The sequence below is a fragment of the Eschscholzia californica genome, unplaced genomic scaffold (genome assembly GCF_041429995.1).
Source record: "Eschscholzia californica isolate CP2 unplaced genomic scaffold, dmEscCali1.0.p SCAF_5, whole genome shotgun sequence".
NCBI lineage: Eukaryota > Viridiplantae > Streptophyta > Magnoliopsida > Ranunculales > Papaveraceae > Eschscholzia > Eschscholzia californica.
The window spans coordinates 39,492,653-39,515,101 of record NW_028238472.1 but is presented as its reverse complement, the minus strand read 5'-3'; the positions used below and the strand labels follow the sequence as shown (position 1 = coordinate 39,515,101).

At 34.3% G+C, this 22,449-nt stretch overlaps 2 protein-coding genes across 2 annotated transcripts; both read right to left on the bottom strand.

Annotated features, from left to right (window-relative positions):
- Window positions 1-2,804: 2,804 nt before the first annotated feature.
- Window positions 2,805-4,845, bottom strand: LOC147539131 (putative protein phosphatase 2C 12). Its single transcript, XM_086638851.1, has 5 exons — window positions 4,574-4,845; window positions 4,115-4,444; window positions 3,912-4,029; window positions 3,588-3,811; window positions 2,805-3,374 (listed from the first exon to the last, which is right to left on the bottom strand). Exons 1-5 carry the CDS (start codon window positions 4,739-4,741, stop codon window positions 3,201-3,203), a joined length of 1,014 nt encoding a protein of 337 aa, XP_086494977.1. The 5' UTR covers window positions 4,742-4,845; the 3' UTR covers window positions 2,805-3,200.
- Window positions 4,846-8,834: 3,989 nt separating this feature from the next.
- Window positions 8,835-10,948, bottom strand: LOC147539130 (putative protein phosphatase 2C 12). The gene is made up of 5 exons (XM_086638850.1): window positions 10,635-10,948; window positions 10,175-10,504; window positions 9,972-10,089; window positions 9,641-9,864; window positions 8,835-9,427 (listed from the first exon to the last, which is right to left on the bottom strand). The coding sequence occupies exons 1-5, from the start codon at window positions 10,803-10,805 to the stop codon at window positions 9,254-9,256; spliced, it is 1,017 nt and encodes a 338-aa protein (XP_086494976.1). The 5' UTR covers window positions 10,806-10,948; the 3' UTR covers window positions 8,835-9,253.
- Window positions 10,949-22,449: the final 11,501 nt, after the last annotated feature.

The window sequence follows — 22,449 nt, the reverse complement described above, 5'->3', positions numbered from 1 at the left end:
TATTAGATAAGTGGGTCGCGTGCTAACCACATGCTTGAGGTTTTTATATTATAAGTAACAAACCTAAAACTAAGGACTAGACATTGTATCTAAAGAATATATATGCAAGACCTTCTCTAATCTCTCTAATCAACCAGGCATATTAGGCGTGCCATATACTGAGGTAAGTCTTTTATATGTTTCTCATGGGTACCCTAACTAATCTATTTGGCCAGATAGGTCGAACCCGTCTCGGACTTCTAGTAGTCTATTTTCCTTAAAAAAAATTAGTTTTTTTTTGTCGGAAGACTAACTTCGAGTCAGCATTGTGATTGGGCCAGTGCGGGCAGGACACCCGCACTGGCCCCCCAACCACAAGAGCCCATTTGTTCTCTAGACTGCCTATTTGACTTATTTAGGAAAGAGGAGGTATAGTTTAATAAAGTGAATGGACGGCAGCCCAACTGGTAAGATGCATGGGCCCAGCAGATTCTAGGTTCAATTCCCAACAATAGCATTTTTACAATTTTTTTTGTAAGTTGTAATACCCAACTCTCTCACTCACTCTCTAGACTTCTCCCACTTTCAAATCTCTATAAAACCTTCTTTCTTAACAATTTTTCTCTATCTAAGTATTTTTCCAAACCTTCATTCAAATTATGTGAAAACAAAACGAAACTCTAATTTTTGTAAAATCCTATACAAATTATGGGACTCTGATTTGGTTAGGACAAAGAAGCCCATTCATTAGGGTTTATCAATGACTTATTATAACGTTTTACATGTATTTGTTTCAAATTTACTCTTATTACTTCGTGTGTAAAATATTTTTTCCTCGAATTTATATAAAAGGGCCCGATTGAAATTTTGCACTGGGCCCTAAAATTGTCAGCCACGACCTGCTTCGAGTTCATGAATCAATTATTTCTCTATAAATTATGCAATTTGAGATTTTAGATTCTTATGTTGTCAGATTATGACGAAATTTTCGTCGTAAAAACTATCTCTGAAAACCTATAAAAATGAAAGGAATGCTAGGAGGAAAAAGGAATCGTATGGAGAAAAGTATAAAGTTGAACTCTAACATAGACAAAGACCCGGCTAGAAGGTAATCGATTACACATGATTTTGATATTCCATTCTCATTGAGAATTTGGTATTTGTTTTTGTGTGTGTGTGTGTGGGGTGGGGGGGAGGGGGGGGGGGGGGGGGTGTGAATTGAAAGTAGTGTTTGTTTTCTTTCAAAGTCACATCTAAACAAACTTGACTCACATATCTCAGAGTGTTTATCTTTGGTTTGACTGGCGATGTTCAACTAGTCTTATTTGGGTTGATTTTGGTATATTTGAGTAAGACGAGTCAAAAATCTAACAATGAGAAAAAAAACATCTTAGTTATGTGAATACTTAAAAGTAATTTTCTCTCGAAACTGTATTTGATTAATTTGGTTGGCAAACTAGTTAATAGGTAATTCACGAGTAAATTGTGAATGGGGTCAACCCGAGTCATATTTTCATTTTAGTGGTATAGGCCAAGTATCGGTTAATAGTTGGGTGTCAGTGTCTAAATAACTCTAAATATTTCATGAAAGGTATTTTATTCAAAACTCGATCACACATGAAAGGTATTAGACGGAAAAATCCAGAATGAGGGTCAATCCGAGACATATTTTTTGAGTAAAAGAATATAAAAGGATGTCTAATTAATCATCTAATGTTCAATTGTGTGCAAAATTTACTGTCACAAATGATAATTAGAACATCTACATTCAAAATCAGAATCTATTCATCTCCATTGAGCACCAAACTTGTTTCAGCAAATACTTTGTAAAAGTTCGTATGAAAATCATGAAAAATGTATAGAGAAACATTATCAACAAGCTTCGTGCACCAAAATGTGAGGGGGGCGGCATTGCATTCTAGTCTTTCTTGTGAGGTTAGTTTCTCTATTCATTCTCTCTTTCCAAATTAAGATTGATTACAATGGTCTGATTTGAGCTTTTTATTCTTTTAGTTTTTGTACAATTTTTTTTCATTGTGTAAAGCTAGAACTTAGTTTTTGTTGAAAAATTAGTGTTCTCTGCATTTTTGGAATTTTTTTTTTGTGAAATTGGTTGAGAAAACTAGGGAATACACTGTCAATGTTCACCAGCGTCTCCATGGCTCGTAAGCATTCAAATACACAACTTTTCCAGTTAACTAGCTTGGATTTTGCAGTTATGGGGAATGGTTTGTTTATAACACAATTTCAAACCTTAAGGTTGTTTGATTTGATAATGTAAAGCTCAACCTCGAGTTCGAGCGTAAGCTTCCTTGAAGTCGAAATTAAAACCTAATCATATATTTCACAAATCTTAAGAACTCAATCCATGAGGTGGTTTGCTTTCATCAGGATTATACCATTGGCAAGCCTTTTTTAAGGCCGAAAGCTAAATAAATATCTTGTAACCTTGATAAATCTTTAGAGGTAGTTTACTCGAGTGTTTCGTAGTTTATTCATCATCTTTGCGTGGAGCGTGGTGTACGTCAGTACGTGACAGCATTCTCTCATCGACTTTTGTATTACATGGCAATGAGCCAATGACATAGAAATGGACAAATTGTAAATGTGTTTTGTGCCCTTCTGATTAGTTGGTTCATATATATTCAAGATTATTTGCTTCTGTCAGATGTGGTATTACATTACAAAATGATTCGATAAGAATAACCCCAATATTTCGTTTTTTGATGGCCATCGATATTATTACTTTGACAAAAATTCTTTAAACCTGTCTTGATGCCGATTGGAGAGGGTATCATACAATAATATAGATATTACTGTGAACATTGTAAATTTAGATTGCTTATTCAAATTGTAAATTTCATCTAATTTTATTTACAACATGCAAGAGTAATGGAAAGTACAAATTAGTATTCATCAAATCTGTATATCATTAGCAAACCTTCAAAAGTATATATATACAACATCATAGTGTCTCACTGGTGGGACTTAATTTCTTATACTAGAAAACTTTGGATCGCAGCGATAGCTGCTCGTCCCAAGCCTCAGATTTCTCGACATAACGAACCATTGCCTTGAAGTTAGAGGAAGAACTGTTTTTGTGTAGTAGATTCATCACTAAAACTATAACCACTCCGATAGCCGAAAGTAAAAGACTTCAAAAGAAAACCTATTAGTGTTGATCATTCTTGGCCATGTGGGAGTATTGAAGCTTTCACTGCCTAGATATCCTCTAAGAAAAGGCAAACAGCAGTGCAGTCATCCATTTTTGAGAATGGGTATTTGTGTTTCCATGAAGCAACAGCTGCATCCACCACTGCTCTCGCGGCCGTCTCCTTCTCCTTTGTCGACCATACGATCTTTGCGACTTGTTCATTACTTAGCACATCCCACACCTTCATTGACATAACATAATCAATCAATACTCGAAGGCAAAGAGTTAGCTATTAGGTAGTGTTTTTTCAGATTTAAATCTACAATCTAACTCAAGCTGGCTAAAGAATCTGATTCATTTGAATGTCGGGTGAGTCAAATTTAGGCGACTCAGATTCAGAATTTGAGAAGAAAAACAAACACCACATATTGAACTTAAGAGTTAAGAACCTTACTCCATCACTAGCAAGAAGAAGGAACTTGTCGTTGTTGTTTAACCGACGGTAAGATATTTGTGGGATGGCAATTACGCCATAGTCCTTAAGCTGAAAGTCTCCGAAAGCTCTGGCCATAGCAAGTCCAGGGAGGTCCTCGTCAGGTAACCATACTCGTTGTATGTGAGCTTCTCCCTCTAGTGCAAATACCCGACCGTTTTTCTTTCTTATTCGTGCTGCTTCTTCTGCATAATCGTTCAAGTTGATCAATTACAAAACGACAACTATATCTATATATATCACAATTAAGGATGATCTTTAGAACACGAAAAATATGAAAAATACCTGGTAAGCCAGGCTTTAGATCAGTAGTTAGCTGCACAGCAACTAGCTCACCATTATCAGATAAAGTCCCCAAAACAGCTCTCGAATCACCAAGATTAGCGACAACTAGATCTTGATCCTGCTTATAACATTCTAAATTAGAACAAGAATTGAAAATCCGCAACAAGAATTTAGATATTCATGTATGGGGTTTGGACTTTTACCTGTTTTATGATGGCAACTGCAGTTGTTCCACTGTTAGAACAATCTAAATCCTTTTGAAGTTCGAGTTCTTTATCCATTGACTTAAAAGCATCAATACAAGTTCTTCTCCATTCAGCAAGAAAAATATTTGAAACCAAAGTTTCACTCTCAAAATTTTCTTCATCTTCAACATGATCATCCTCAATAGGGAGATTAATCGAAACTAGCGTGTTTTTCGGTTCTAGTAGCATCTTGGGTAAGTTGTCTCTTACTAATATGCTCGCGATTCGACCATTTTGACCATGCCCATCAAATACTCCACCAAAAACTCCACCTTCCATACCAAATTCCTTCACAAAGTATAACATAAGTTAGAAGAATCATACATACAGAATCGAATCGGAAGTTGTATGAAGTCAATGAACTTTTAAGAAAAACAAGTTTGGAATTCAAATAAGATTCTATATACATAAATGTACCTCATGAAGTATAGCAGTATCTTGGTTTAATCCTTTCTTTCCCTGTTGAGAATGAACAGAACTAACTCTTGAGCTTTTGTTAATTGATTCATTGAGTATAGCATTTCCATATCCATCTTCTTTAGTTTCTTTAATATGAGAAGATTCGACAGAAATACAGATACCCATTTTCAAAAACTATTTAGTGTCTTCGAAATCGAAATTGTTTGTGATGTATTATTCTTGATTTGATTTAAGAATTTATAGGAATAACTTCCTTAGAGGTGCTTGTTAACATAAATATTTATATTAGTTAAATATTTTGTCCTTCAAATGAATTGAAAACATATTTCATATTTTGTTTTTAAAGAACTTAAATTAGATTACCCCAAGATTCATGTCAAAGGGCAAATGATGTGTGCATATGTAAATTGAAGTATCTTAATAAGATTATAAAATTAAGATGAAGCTATCAATTAATAAATTTCTTTTTTCTTTTTTTCTTTTTTTCTTTTTGCATTTCAACAAAAAAAATATTAATAATTTTTGCTATAACTTGTGGGTTAACAATGAAGAATTCATTTTGTTTGATTTACTTTTTGTTAAAAGTTAGCTTTCAGTGGGTGATTTCCTGATCATACAAGTACAACTGTTTTTACTCCTCCCCATACGGCCATACTCCATTTGCATAGGATAAAAGAAAAAAGATTATTGTTTCAAAGATAATCACATCATTTGAGATTTTTTGATTTATTATTCATTTTGATAAATCTTGGGAGTAAACCACTTTTAGGGAGATTCAAACTCATGATATCTCGGATTTGCAGAGAAAATACACACTACTGGACCAAAGACTTGTTTACGGTTAAAGTGATTATTGTTTTATTCTATAATGACTCAAATGATCTGTTTTTAAAGGGTTATTCCCCAAATAGCTCCCAATTTTGTGACCCGTTTCCTGCTTAGCCCCCTACTTTATCAAAAATACCCAGATGACCCCCTCTTTTAGATTGCGTTATAACACCGTTAACCAGTCATCATTTCTTTTTCCTCCATCTCATCACCTCTCTGCCACCTAACCTTCTCGCCGCCTCATCGTCTTCACCGGCGAAGGTCGCCGGCCGACCAATTTTCCGGCTGCTGACCTTCAAACTTAAAAATAAATAAATAAAGTAAGTGGCAAGATGAAATTAAACCTATATTTTTTGGTTGAAGATTTTGTTCTTTAAAAGTATCCCATTGGATATTCATATTTTCTCAAATTTATTTTTGTTATGCTTAACAAGTTTTTTGTTTGGATGATTTTTTTGGATCTACTTTGCTTATAAAAAATGTTACATTTTCTCCTGTAATCAATCTCTGTTTTAAATATAATTTTTCTAAAATTTTCAAAAAATATATAAAAATAGATTTGTAAGGTTACTTCGTAAAGTGGAGGGGATGTTAAACACCGACATTATATTATATAATTTGTTAAGGGATCGTCATTTTTCACCCTTTTTTGTCCCTTGTCAACCACAATTCAGAACTTTTTACACGGAACAAGTTTTTACTTAGAAGCGAATGAATAGATGACTTAATTATTTCTAGTTGTTTAATGTTAAAAGTGTTTAGATTGTCAAATCTAATTTGTGAGATGAGAAAAAGAAAAAAAATTGACCATTAATATAAATAAATAAAAACGTCACTTCCTACCTAATCCAGGCAACTTGGAATTGAATTAGTTGACTTATCAAAATGATGCAAAGTATGAAACAGGAATTCTTCTACATCCGTACACATCTCTAACTCAACTTCTTTGTTTAAACTATCAAGCCATCTTATTGGTTTGTCCACTTATATTGGTGACATATGTCATAGATTGAATCATATATATGACCCCATGGGGCCTATAATTAGTGTGATTTTCTTAAGCCCTAAGGCTGAGATGATTATAATATTATGTTTAAATGGACTATTTTTATTAAGAGTTATTTTTTTTTTTTTTTGTTGAAAGTTTTTAATAAGAGTTATGATAAAGCAAAGAAAAACTTTAAGGAATTGATAGATGAACTCGTATCGTTAATTCGACATTATCTCAAAAGTCTACCTAAGATTTGTCTTGCCAGATTATTTTCCGTTTAATTGTTGGTGTTGTTAACCAAAAAGAAAAATTTGTAGTGAGAAGGAAAATATTAGAAAGAGGATTATTGCCAAATTAAAATAAAATAGTGTTAGCACATATAACTTCACCTTATAATCAAATCCAAGAAGAATGGATCAAACCTAATCCAGACAACTAGGAGCTGACTACTCTTCTTGTGGATTCCTACCCTTCATTAGTGAATCACAATTGTATGAAGCAATTTTGTTGGTTGATTATATTCTAAAGCAAAGATATTTTAATTCGATAGTTGATAACTCTATATAGATTAATTGAGGGAACGTCTATTGACGTATAAGTTTCACAAATATAAGCCTATTGGGCCCAGATAAGCTGATTTTTATTTTAAAACTATTTGGGTAATTTTTGTTTTTCGGCTCACTTTTTTTGCTTCTCACTCACCCATTGCCTTCTCCAAATGGCAGTCTTATATATAGTTGTTCTCTAGTGACGTTACTAACCTATTTTTCATTAGGTTAAAAGAAACAAGAAATTGGCCGAAGGTCAAATTTAATTTCCTATTTTGTTAAAAAGACAAATTATATTTTTGTTCTTCTAGACATCATAGAAAGTTTAGTATGCATTCCAAAGACAATTTAAACCTATATTTATCATATTCAAGATTATTTATTTGTGTCAGATGTGGTGTTACATTTCAAAATAACTCTAATATTCGATTTTGATGGCCGTCGATATTAATATATTATTGTTGGGTGGTCTTGGGCCTCTCTCACCTGAAAAGCTAGCTCAAGAAGTAAGGCTTCTTCCACACTTATTAACACACCCCCTTGCTCATTCCACGACCAATGTGGGATTAACCTAACAATTATTACTTTGACAAGAATTCTTCTTAAACAGTGCTTACTCATTTAAACGTGTCTCTTGATGTTGTTTGGAGAGGGTATCGTACAATAATATAGATATTACTGTGAACATTGTAAATTTAGATTGCTTATTCAAATTGTAAGTTTCATCTAATTTATGCCTTCGTCAACGAAGTCGTTAATAATTGTTGATGGCAACCTTTCGAACTACAACAGCTTCAAGAAGATGGCTCCGAAAGGCCAGAAAGGAAATGAGGAAGTTTGCTCAGAAAGTGACGGAAACAAACAATGTGAGAGTAGACGTGAAATTGAACAAACACATCTGAAGCAGAGGATTCAAACTATTCCAAGAAGAGTTAGGGTTCGTATTGAACGCAAGAGGTGTTGGCAATAATATACCATTGCCTTGGTTGAATTAATATTAGGAGAGACACATCTCTAGGATTATGTCTCTCCATATAGTCACCATCATCTCTATATATACATACTTCAGATTTCAGTTTAGAGATAGAGAAAATTCAATTAGTGTTTGCATTAGAAATCCAAGTGATCAAGAGAGTTCTCTACATATTTTATTCGAAGTTTCTTGAAGAACAAAGTGCTGCGCTTCAAGAAGGTAAGACTGTTTTATCCTGGGAGACGATTCGTATATACAACCCGGTTTAGCACCATTGCGGGCCGAATAACGTCTTAAGGAGAGAATATCCAATACTCGACTCAGTCATAACATTAAACCTATCATTATTATTTTGTCCTTGTAATTTGTCGAACGAAATCAACGTCGAATTGTGTATTCGAGAAGGACAATTAACCAAATTTGTCCAACAAGAGGAACCATTACGAAGATGCCAAAGAAGAGCTTTACTTTCTTGTCACTGCCGCAGACCAAAAATTCTATTCATCAGCCCTCCGACTGATGTGGTGACGTTTGATTCGAGCATAGTCTCTCTCCATTTGGTCCACGCTCAAGTGATATGTCGCCACATCAGTCGGAGGGCTGGGGAGGGACCAAAAGGAGGGATAAATAGAATTTCTCACCGCAGAAATCCCGGCAGAAGGTCTGAAGAGGTTGGGCACAAAAGTCATTGAAGAAGCTGTTGATTGAGATACTTCTTTCTTGCAACTCTTGTTTTATTTACTTAGAAGAACTGGTACTAGATGAAAGTTATAAGAAATGGTTGAGAATACTAAGATTTTCGGTCTTTCATATTGACTCCACTAGACAATCGTGCAGACAAATATTGCCACATCATATTAAACTTCCAGAGTTAAGATGTTGCCACATTAAATCAGTTCTTCGAAATAGAGATGAGCATTTTAATGTACAAGCAAATAAATATTTAGAATTTTAGATATATGATTCAGTCCTTGAGTTGAGCGCTATTACGATCTGAACTAGTCCTTTAATTACAAATTAGTATTCATCAAATCTGTATATCATTAGCAAGTCTTACTCCTTCAAAAGTATATATACAACATCATAATGTCTCACTTTTGGGACTAAACTTCTTATACTAGAAAACTTTGGATCGCAGCGATTGCTGCTCGTCCCAAGCCTCAGATTTCTCGACATGTCGAACCATTGCCTTGAAGTTAGAGGAAGAACTGTTTTTGTGTAGTAAATTCATCACTAAAACTATAACCACTTCGATAGCCGAAGGTAAAAGACTTCGAAAGAAAACCTATTAGTATTGATCTTTCTTGGCCATGTGGGAGTATTGAAGCTTTGACTGGCTAGATATCCTGTAAGAAAAGGCAAACAGCAGTGCAGTCATCCATTTTTGAGAATGGGTATTTGTGTTTCCATGAAGCAACAGCTGCATCCACCACTGCTCTCGCGGCAGTCTCCTTCTCCTTTGTGGACCATACGATCTTTGCGACTTGTTCATTACTTAGCACATCCCACACCTTCATTGACATAACATATTCAATCAATACTCGAAGGCAAAGAGTTAGCTATTAGGTAGTGTTTTTTCAGATTTAAATCTACAATCTAACTCAAGCTGGCTAAAGAATCTGATTCATTTGAATGTCGGGTGAGTCAAATTTAGGCGACTCAGATTCAGAATTTGAGAAGAAAAACAAACACCACATATTGAACTTAAGAGTTAAGAACCTTACTCCATCACTAGCAAGAAGAAGAAACTTGTCGTTGTTGCTTAACCGACGGTAAGATATTTGTGGGATGGCAATTACGCCATAGTCCTTAAGCTGAAAGTCTCCGAAAGCTCTGGCCATAGCAAGTCCAGGGAGGTCCTCGTCAGGTAGCCATACTCGTTGTATGTGAGCTTCTCCCTCTAGTGCAAATACCCGACCGTTTTTCTTCCTTATTCGTGCTGCTTCTTCTGCATAATCATTCACGTTGATCAATTACCAAACGACAACTATATCTATTATGTTTATATATATCACAATTGAGGATCTTTAGAACATGAAAAATTATGAAATATACCTGGTAAGCCAGGCTTTAGATCAGTAGTTAGCTGCACCGCAACTAGCTCGCCATTATCAGACAAAGTCCCCAAAACAGCTCTCGAATCACCAAGATTAGCGATAACTAGATCTTGATCCTGCTTATAACATTCTAGATCAGAACAAGAATTGAAAATCTGCAACAAGAATTCAGATATTCAAGTATGGGGTTTGGACTTTTACCTGTTTTATGATGGCAACTGCAGTAGTTCCACTGTTAGAACAGTCTAATTCCTCTTGAAGTTTGAGTTCTTTATCCATTAACTTAAAAGCATCAATACAAGCTCTTCTCCATTCAACAACAAAACTATTTGAAACCAAAGTTTCAATCTCAAGATTTTCTTCATCTTCAACATGATCATCCTCATTAGGGAGATTAAACGAAACAAGCGCATTTTTCTGGTCTAGTAGCATCTTGGGTAAGTTGTTTCTTACTAATATACTCGCGATTCGACCATTTTGACCATGCCCATCAAATACCCCACCAAAAACTCCACCTTCCATACCAAATTCCTTCACAAAGTATAACATAAGTTAGAAGAAGCATAAATACAGAGTCGAATCGGAAAGTTTTATGAAATCAATGAACTTTTAAGAAAAACAAAGTTGGAATTCAAATAAGATTCTATATACTTATATGTACCTGATGAAGTATAGCAGTATCTTGGTTTAATCCTTTCTTTCCTTGTTGAGAATGAACAGAACTAACTCTTGAGGTTTTGTTACTTGCTTCAATGAGTATAGCATTTCCATATCCATCTTCTTTAGTTGTTTCTTTGATATCAGAAGATTCAACAGATATACAGATACCCATTTTCAAAAACTATTTAGTGTCTTCAAAATCGAAATTATTTCTGATGTATTCTTCTTGATTTGATTTAAGAATTTATAGCAATAACTTCCTTAGAGGTGCTTGTTAGCATAAAATATTTGTATTAGTTAAATATTTTGTCCTTCAAATGAATTGAAAACATATTTCATATTTTGTTTTTAAAGAAATTAAATTAGATTACCCCAAGATTCATGTCAAAGGGCAAATGATGTGTGCATAATTAAATTAAAGTATCTTAATAAGATTATAAAATTAAGATGAAGCTATCAATTAATAATTTTTGGTATAACTTGTGTTGTGGGCCAACAATAAAGAATTCATTTTGTTTGATTTACTTTTTGTTAAAAGTTGCTTTCTGTGGGTGATTCCCTGGTTATACAAGTACACCTTCTTTTTACTCCTCCCCATACCCCATTTAATGAGGATAAAGGAAAAAAGATTATTGTTTCAAAGACAATCACATCATTTGAGATTTTTTTTATCCACATGTAGGGAGTGATAGGATGGTGCTACTCAGACTCCCAAATCAATCACTCTTAACAATAAACTACTTTTACCAAGATTCAAACTCATTGTTTTGTTCTATAATTATTCCAATGATCTATTTTTAACTAAAGTCTAGTTAACTAAAAATAAAGTAAATGGCAAGATGAATTTAAAATGTCGCTTGGCAATTTTAAATTAGATTATTTTTCCTAGGTAGAAAGGTAAAAAAGTTAGTTTGGTAACGTGAAAATTTCTGACTTTATTTAAGTTAAAATTTAACTTTCTTTTAAAGTTCATATTTTTAACTTTTGACTTTAAAGTTAAGCAACTTTTCTTCAACGTATACACGAATTTTACTAATTTTTTTTTGTTTCTTTTCGCTCCACTACCACAACTAAACTTCCACCACACTTTTGTATCACCACTATACACCTCTCCCACCACCTCACCTCAAACCTCCACCACCACTGTATCTCAAGTCTCAACCACCACCGCTGTATCTCAAGTCTCAACCACCACCACCACCACCACCACCACACCTCTACCATTACCATATCTCTACAACCAGTGTACCTTTACCATCATCGTACCTCCACCACCACAGCCACCAATGTATCTTAACCACTATCATGTATCTCAACCACCACTATCGGTCTATCACCATTGTACCTACACCACCACCGTACCTCCACTACCACCACCATTATACACCCCCCACCACATATCTAAACTTACGTTTTTTTAGTTGAAGATTTTGTTATTCAAAACATCTCCATTCAATATTCATATTTTTTTAAATATATTTTTGTTATACGTAACAGTTTTTTTTGTTTGGATGATTTTCTTGTTTAACTTTGTTTACCATAAAGGACAAGTTATACCTTTTCATATTTTAAAGACAAGTTTGATTCCTAAACAAAAAACAAAAAAAAGACAAGTTTGATTAGCATTTTCTTGAGAATATGGAAAATATATTTAAAATTAAACTATTAGCCGTCTTTATTCGATTTACTGGTACTATGTGGTTTTCATTGCATTAGATCTGGCGCTTAGTCTTTAGTACATCACATGGTCAAGTTTTTGGTTTTCTATAAAACTGGACAGTTTGTATCTGGGGCTAAAAAGTTTCATTCATCTGCACAACCTATTTATTCGATTTACTGGTACTATGTAGTTTTCATTGCGTTAGATCTGGCGCTTAGTTTTTAGTACATCACATGCTTAAGTTTTTGGTTTTCTATAAAATTGGATAGTTTGTATCTGGAGTTAAAAAGTTTCATTCATCTACACAACTTATTTTTAAAATCGAGAGAGAAATATAATATTCAATATTACAATCACAGTGAAAGTTTGTGCATTCGGATATTCACCATTAAAAAAGTGTTACCTTTTCTCCACTAACCATTCTCTATTTAAAAATAATTTATTCAAAATCTGACCAAAATGTAAATAGATGCACTTGTGGGGTTTCTTTGTCAATTTTTTCGACCTACTAATTATTATGTGTGGGTTATGTTAATTTTGTGGTCATTCAACTCAAAATCAATTGACCAGTGGAGGGGTTAAATATGGGCATTATATTATTTAATTTGTTAAAAGATCATCAATTTTTCACCTTTTTATTTTTATTGTCAACCATAATCCAAAATTTTTACACTGAACAATTTTCTACTTATAAGCGGATGAATAGGTTGAAGGATATATTCGTTCAGTCTGAAGGAGATGCCCTTCTGAAGGAGTGTCCTTCGACCAAGGTAACAATGCGATCAATTTGTCAGGTCGATGAACTAATCATAAAGATCATCCAATCCTGTCCAATTAGGGGTCGTAATATTTTACTAGAAGCCGCTTACGATCGTCGAATCACTTCGGTAATTCGCAGCTAAAATAGACCGGATCCTACAATGGGTTACTCATAAGAGAGGTAACTTGATCGGAGTGATTTGATTAGTGGGAGTTGAGTTATAGATGGATATGATCCAGTCTAAAGATGCTCAAAAGATAGAAAGAATCGGGCTTGAAAGAGAAGTCTGAAAAGGTAAAATCCCACTTTAAAGGGGCAACTAGGGATTCCCTTAAGGGGAGATCCCTGGCCGACCTAATTAAAGGGGTGGGTCGGACAGAGCAAGCCCATTAAGGGCTGCTTTGGCCGGCCATACCATGGGGAAACTCTAATTAGGGTTTTCCTCATATTAAGAGTCCAAGTTAGTTTAAACACTAACTTGTGCTTATCTTTTCTGAAGGGACTTTTAGGATTCCTTATTTGAGTGGGACTCTACTAAAGTAATGCCTATATAAAGCCCCATTATGAGTTCAGAAAATGTGTGAAATTTTCTCTGAGATAATCAATTCTCTCACACATAAAAGAGAGAAAAGATAAAAGAGAAAAAGCTCTCATTCTATCTTTCTAGTCAATAAGAAAGGTTCTTCTCAACCTTCCATTAAAGTTTTAGTAGACATTAAAGAAGGGAGATCAAGTTATACTACTCGGTATCTCAAGTAGAGGAGCAACAATTGGAGCTCTGGATCTTCTCACGCGATTGGAAAGGTTCGAGGGAAAAATTGCGATAAAGGTTAAATTTTCCGATTCTAGTTCTTATTAGTTCATGTATAGATCCTGGACAACTTAGTGTTAAACATTAGATGTTTGAGATTCTGCTATCAACACTAGTTAGTGTATTAGATACACATAAATCCAACATAGGTGACTCAATTATTTTCTAGTTTTTTTAGTGTTAAACGAAAATTGGACCATTAAAATAAAGGATGATAATTTGAAAACCCATAACTTGAGGGATAATAGAAAATTAGCCCCAAACTTGACTAATATTTGAGAAAAAACCCATTTCTTAAAAGTACAATTTTACCCCCAAAATGAAATTTCCCGCCCAAATTAACGTGAAAGACATTTCTAGAATTTTTTGAACAAATCTCAACTTGCTCTCAAAATTTTTGTAAATTTCGAACATATTCATTTTGCTCAAAAATTGTTTTGCATTTCTTCTTTTGCATCTCTTCTTTTGCATTTGACAAACACATTGACTGACACTAACATTTTAGCTAAAACATTTTACGGTTTATCTTGTGAAAAGAATTGATTTCTGCATTTTTTGTTTTGCTTTTCGACAGAAACAATTAGACTAATGCATTTTTTTAATTTGTCTATTGCAAAAATTAAAATATTATGCATATTATCCTATGTTTTTGACCAACGCTCATTAACAAAAATGTAATGTTTTGACTAATGCATTATATATACCTTTAACATTTTATAACAAGTGAGGGCAATTATATATGAGTTGTTGACAACATTTAATAACCAGTCATGACATTATTATAGATGTTGTCAACAGTTTATAACAACGTATTTATATATGTTGTCAACACAAAAGAGTAAAGAGGGATTATTGAAAAATATGCGTGTCTTGTTAACAACATAACTATATATGTTTTCAACAGTTTAAAAATGTGTAAAAATGAATTTTTTTCGCATTAATTTTCTCGTGTGTTTTTATTTCAATTTGAGCTTATATTTTGGGATTTTCACGTATTCTTTCTAAAATAAATAAATGAATAAATAAACAAAAATGTCACTTCCTACCTAATCCAGACAACTAGGAATTCGATTGGTTGACTTATCAAAATAATGCAACATATGATAGAAGAATTCTTCTACATCCGTACACATCTCTAAAGAATCTTCTTTGTTTAAACTATCAAACCATTTTATTGATTTCTCCAATTAAATTGGTGACATATGTCATACACGTTGAAATATATATAAACCCTTCATGACCCCATGGGGCCTATAATAGTATAATTAGTGTGATTTTCTTAAGCCTTAAGGTTGAGATGATATTGTAGAGTAGTTGAAGGAAAATTTATAAGTCGATGAAATGTGAATGTGAATTTGGTCTCTGAACAATTCCATAAAAATTTAACCAAAGATCAACTAGATATCTACAGCTTTCAACAAAAAAAAAAAACTAAATATCTACAGAGTGGCAAATTATATATCATACCAGCACTTGGTCGGTGTTTTGGGTGTTTGTTAATATTGATCCTTTTTTCTAAAACAGAAATCAAATCCAAGTTGAATGGTTCAAACCTAGTCCAGACAACTAGGATCCCAGTATTTTTCTTCTGGATTCCTACCCATCACTAACTAGAGAATCACAATTGTATTAAGCAATTTTATTGGTTGATTATATTCCAAAACAGAGATATTATAATTTGTCAACAATAGTTGATAACTCTATCTGGCTTATAGATTGATTGAAGAAACGCCTACTTGAGGTGGAGTTTCACAATTATAAACCCATTGGGCCCAAATAAGCTGACTTTTTTTTTTCCAAAAATATTTGTGTCATTTTCATTTTCGATGGTTTTTTTTCGCTTCTCACCCGCCCATTGCCTTCACGAAATGGCAGTCTTACATATTATATATTTGAATCATAATTTTCATCAAGTTAAAAGAAATATATTCTAATTAGATAAATTGAATTAATATCTTTACTTTTTATTGGGACTTTTTCGAATATACTTTTGTTACTAGATCTCTTAATTACTCATCTGATATTTTTTAAAAGAGTTCCATTAATAGAGATTTTGGAATTCGGTACTGTTATTTCTAGAGCTTTTGCCTCATTTTTGTCAAAAAAAAAAAAAATGAAATTTCTAACCTTAGCTGAGAAGTAATGTTCCCCCAATAAATGAGTGTAATATTATCAAAGGCGCTGCTAAAAACACTCCACATTTGTGTTATAAGCGGGTGGCTATGTAGTTTGATTCAGATTAAATATCATCTGACACCCAGTGTCTCTTGGCCCCCAAATTGGTAGGTTTTCTTCACCCCCATCTTCTATACCACTTCCCATTCTCATTCCCTTTCGACTCTGTTTCGCTTCTCACTTCTCTTTCAAGCACACTCTCTTTATCTCTAACTTCGTTCTCTCGACCTCTCTTTCAGGCACAAAACTCTTTCTCCCTAACTTCTCTACATCTTCACTGGTTTCTTTCTAACTTGTTTTCAGGTGCAGATGAGGGAGGGAGGGAGGGAGGGAGGGAGGGAAGGGGGGGGGGGGGGGGGGGGGGGGGCTCGGTCTTTCCAATTTTCTTTAATAATACGACTATACGAGTAACAAAATAAAAATATTATGTAGTAAATTATCTTTAAAATAGTGGTTGTTTGATGATTTCTGGTTTAGTTGGGCATAAGAACTCAAGTTCGAATTCCTTCCCTTGAATTTTTTTTAGGAATTTTGTAACTCTCGACTAATATTCAATGATGTTTACCTCTTTCCTATGTTCATTTAGGTTTGACATGGATTATTATGCATATTATGAAACTACGTCGTGAACGAACAAATCTCATGCATAAGTATTATCTTCGAAGACATTTTGGGACAAAAAGCCATCTAAAGACCTTTAACGCTATCGTAAGGGGCGTAAAAGTAAACACCACTGAACATTTTATTTTATTTTTGAGGAATTTTAAAACTCTCGACTAAGGTTCGGTGATGTTTACCTGTTTCCTATGTTTCATTTAGGCTAGACATTGATTATCATGAATAGTATGAAACCACATCGTGAACAAATAAACCCCATAAGTACCATCCTCGAAGACATTTTAGGACAAAAAGACCATATTAAAGATTTCTGAGGCTACCGTAAAGGGAGTAAAAGTAATTCCTACCTTTATTTTCTTATCAACCCCTTAAGACAAGTCAATAAGTGACGGATCCACCTCCATCGTAATTCGACCGTGATTTTTTTTTTTTGGGTAAATGCACAACCAACAGGCCGATCAGTTGTTGGACATTAAAGAGAGGTGTAAGGACTAATAAAGCCATATGATGAATGGTTTTCAAGATTGAAAATTTGGTTTTCGAAACTGCCTTTTGGCCTTTAAAAATTAAATTAAATTAAATTATGTGTTTGGCAATTAATATATTTTGTCAAGCGCGCAACTGCATTCAAAATACAAATTGTCTCTTCCGAAACTAGTCATAAGAATCGATTTTTTATTTTCTACTGTTTTGACTTATGGCCAACTATGCCAAATGTAAGATTATGGCTCTACCCTTTATTTAATATATATTCTCATAATACTCTCGCTACAAAAATGAAGCGTATTTTTGACGACGCAAAACGTCGCAAAAAGTCTTTTGCGACGTGATAAAATGGGCGAGATTGAGAATAACAAAAATCTGTGGAATTACATAAGAAAAAAATCTGTCGGAAATAGTGTTGCAGGAAATATTTGTTTTTGACGAATGTTATCCACCAGAAAAAATTTTATTTTCGACGGCATTCTAATCAAACGTTGACGATATTAGTGGTGATCTGGGGGAGATATCCTAGTATTTTTGGTGTGTTTTAATAAACCCGTTTAAATAAATTTCACCGAAAATTTCCTCCAAGAATTTTGGCGCAAGGAAATTGTTCCTCTACGAATGGAGAATAATTTCTCACCGTTGAAGAAGAGTATTTTCGAAGGAAAGCGAAACCTCTTCCATAGAATTAAGACTTTTTCCGATGGAACATGAAACTGTCAAAATTAAGCATTCCCTGAAAATAGTCATGAAAGTGTTACGTTGGTTCAGGAGAAAAATAAACGTCATAGTGTATGTACTACGTAATTATTTGTGTTGATAATTTTTCTTTTGTTAATTATTAGGTTTGCGATTCTTTTTGTTTCGTATATAACTCAGCTCTCCTTAAGTTCATATCTTGCATTAGCCACTTCCTGTCACTGTCTAACTTATCTATTTCTTTTTCTATCTCCAACTTCTATCTTTCTCATTCTAACTTCTTTGTTCTTGAGGGTTTTTTGGGTTGGTTCGATACAAGAATCCTTGAGAACTTTCAGATCGTCCTTACCAAAAGTTTTTTAGGGTTGTCAGATCAACCCCATTATTTTTGTTCGGATTGTGGGGCTGAGCTAGTAACCTTCAAGAACTTTCAAATGAGACAATCTGAGAGTTCTTGAGGATTCTCCGACCGAACCTGAGCCAAAAGAAATGGTGTGTTGTCGTTTTTGTTTCTGGGTTTTTTAGTGGGTTATTTCCCAAATGGCCATCAACTTTGTGACCAGCTTCCTGCCTAGCCCCCTACTTTAGCAAAAATACCCATATGACCCCCTCTTTCAGTTACCGTTATAACACCGTTAACTAGTCATCGCCTTCTCTCCTCCATCTCATCACCTCTCTCTGCCACCTCATTGTCTTCTCCGGCAAAGTCGCCGGCCGGCGACCTTCAAACCTTAAAAAAAAAAAAAAAAAAAATTCTCTCTCCTCTCTCTCTCTCTAAATTTTTTTTTTATTTTTTTTCTTTCCCCTCTCTCTAGATCTAGAGATAGAGGAAGTTGTAAAAAAAATCGGCTAGAGCGGTTGAAAAAACAGACTAATTTCAGCCATCTCAGCCGAAATTTATTACTATTTTCAGCGGGACCGGCTGAAATTTGTTATCTTTTTCAATCGACCCAACCAAAATTTGTGATCTTTTTCAACCGTTACGACCGAAATTTGTTGTCTTTTTCAGCCGACCCTACCGAAGTTGGTTGTCTTTTTCAGTCGATCCAACCGAAAATTCTTTACGAAAAAAAACAACCTAAAACCCTAAAACGTTTGTTTAACCATAGAGGAAGACAACATGATATTTCTTTACTTGAGACATATTATCTTAATTATAAAGGTCTTTGTTTAAGTCGATAACTTCGTTTAAGTCGATGTCCTTGTTTAAGTCGATGGTTTCTTTTAAGTCGATGTCTACGTTTAAGTCAAAGGAATCTTCTTTCTTGATGTAGGTTGCCTCCTTCATTAACGGTGGTTCCTCATCCATGAGATTTTGAGGCATTATTAGAAGCTCGAAACTAAGACTATAGTGATAGTAAACTTTGCAAGTTTTTTAATATCAATGGTGATGTTGGTAGTAGTGACGATATTAGGGTTTTGGTTGTTTATGTGAGAGAAACTACAAGTGAATAAAATTTTAGATTTATTATTAATTTTTATCGAAGTCCTTCTATTTTGGTACTATTTATTAAATGATCCCTTGATGTAGACGCAACGGAATTAAAATAAGAACAATAAAATAAGCGAAGAACTGTAAAGAAAACGATAAATAAACTAAAACTTAATTAACTTCAAAGGTTTTTCTCTTCAATCTGAATAACAAAATAGACTAGACCTCCTTTTATAGGATAATAGAGTTTCCTAGATAGACTCAAACTAGGATTCCTAAATAATAAAATACTTAAAACATAGACACTCCTAAATAAAAGAAATACCAATTTACGGTAACTTCCTAATCCTAAACTAACTAGGACCACTAATGTAGCCGACTGGGTCGTGGGCACGCGTGAACGTGGGCCCACGCGTTATGCGCCTGCATCAGCTCCCCTTTACCCAGAAGGTTTGTCCCGAACCTTTTCGATGAAGAAAACAATTTGACGCAACTGCATACGAAGAATTTCGCCATACCGATCCTTAATTCCCATTTTTCACGAAAGCTTCCGAAAATTCGAAGAAGACAAAAACGTACCAAATCACCGACTATAATCTGAATCATATATTGCCAAGATACTTGCAAAAGCAACATCAACGTATAAAGGTCCAATAGATTGCGACATCGGCCGTCGTCTTTCAATTTGACGAAAGAAACCACATATACCACCTTTTTTGTTCTTGGAAAAACAAAGAATAACGTCCTCCCATCCGAAACGCATAAGACGGAGTTGTAAAGATCTTGAAAATACCATAGTCCACCATCTTTGAACAAAAGGACTGAAAATACCACATCCTTCTTGATGGAAGAATCAACTTTGAATATCGGCAACCACTTCATCACTCTTTTCGTATCTTCCCTTTCACTAACAACTTGAAATATCTTCTCATGTTCATCTTGATGAAGTTTGCAAATCATAACTCTATAATAAATTTTCAAGTTAGGCAATATCGCAGCCAAATCATCACAGAAAATTAACTTTGCAGCTGATATGGTCACTTCAACCTTATCAAATAACTGCTTAAGACAGTAAAGTACGACATTGTAATCTTGTGACTTGAAAACCTTGGTGACTAGGGTTCCTTTGGGTGAGAGAAATTCAGTAGCAAGTCTAACATAATCAATAACAAGGGAGGCTTGAGAGGTAGTTTCCTGAGCCCAAGCACCACCAACATTAGGTGAACCATCGTGTAATACCACATCAAAATCCCTACAACCCTTTGCAGCCATTAATCTCTTGATAGTTGCCCTACCTTTACTTGTTGCAATATCTTCTTCAACTAAGGTTTCCATAATATTAAAGAGGACGTCGTCAGTTGGATCCTCACTAGAAAAGCCAATCAAGATTGCACTATTAAGACCCTGCTTGTTATTCTCGGTTGGGAGATCTGGTTGATGGAGTATTAAGATACTCATCGACAAATATGAGTCTTTCTCAATCTCTATGTTGAGGCTACGAAAAGGACGAGGAGTAGGAACTTGTCGATCATCTTTGTTCTTTTCAATATTTTCAACAATATTGCTTGGTTCTGGAGATGGAATTGATATCTTTTCTTTTTCTTCTGCAGTGTCAACTTCAGTGATGGTAGTATCATTTTCTTTAGGAGATGGAGTACTCATAGGGCTTGAGTTAGAACACATATCGCTAAGTTTTTCATCAATATCTTTTATTGTATCCTTAAGTTCACGAAGTTGGTGATGAATTCCCTCAAACTTTTCGTTGTCTTCTTCATTGGGTGGAGCCAAATCTTTGTCCAATTTTGTTATTACTGAAAGTCCTTGACTAATATTCTCCCATTCAGAATTGCAAATTGGAGCATATGGATGTGTAGAATAATAAGATGATTGAGGTGGTGGTGGTGATGGTGAAGTTGGTATTAAATACGGTGGTGGAGTATAATAAGAGTACATGGGTGGTGGTGGTGAAATTTCTCTTAAGGGTTCTCTTTCAATGTTCTCCCATTCGAGTCCGAAAGTTATAGTAACTGTCGTAGGTGTAGAACAACAAGATGATTGAGGTGATGGTGAATAATAAGAGTACGGAGGTGGTGGTGGTGAATACGTTGTTGAATACGGTGGTGGTGTATAACAAGAGTACGGAGGTGATGTGAGACATAATTGATGCGGTAAAATTTTATGATTCGAAACAAGGATGTCGTCTCCCGAAACTGCATATGTATCAAATAATTCGACTAGGCATGGATTCTTCCGATCACGACTAGGGTCTAGGTTCAATGAAGGAAAACTACTTCCTTCTTCTTTCTTCGTCGTCGATCGAATTTTTCTGTTTGTGACAATAACTTCTCCTTCAATATCATCAATTACGGTGACCGGAGTAACATTGGAGAACTGTCTACTTGATTCAATCTTTGTTTCCGTATATGAAAAATATTCATCGAGAGGAAGAAAATCATACCTGAGGATGCTTTTCAATATAACCCAATTATCTATGAATTGTTTACCTTGGTCAAGGAGTCTCCATTGCATTGCATTGAAATCTTCATAAATTCTTTCGGGCATATGTTATTCAACCAAAAAAACTTTATCTTTGTCATGAACTTCTTGATTTTTGAACCAATCTTCCATGCGTTGAATCCAGAAATTTATATGGAATTGACCTTCGAAGAGTGGAATTTTAGAAACTTGATGAATTTTTCTTTCATCCTTCCGATCAATATAAAATTAAATTGTATCTCTAATTGGATCCCAACATAAACGTGGAAAATTTTTCCAACATTCAAGAGGAGATGTATCCATCGATATTTTTATTGTATTTTTTTTTTGTGAGAAAAAAAAAATTTCCAGAATTTTGATGGCTCTGAATACCACTTGATGTAGACGCAGCGGAATCAAAATAAGAACAATAAAATAAACGAAGAACTGTAATGAAAACGATAAATAAACTAAAACTTAATTAACTTCAAAGGTTTTTCTCTTCAATCTGAATAACAAAATAGACTAGACCTCCTTTTATAGGATAATAGACTTTCCTAGATAGACTCAAACTAGGATTCCTAAATAATAAAATACTTAAAACATAGAAACTCTTGAATAAAATAAATACCAATTTACGGTAACTTCCTAATCCTAAACTAACTAGGACCACTAATGTAGCCGACTGGGTCGTGGGCAC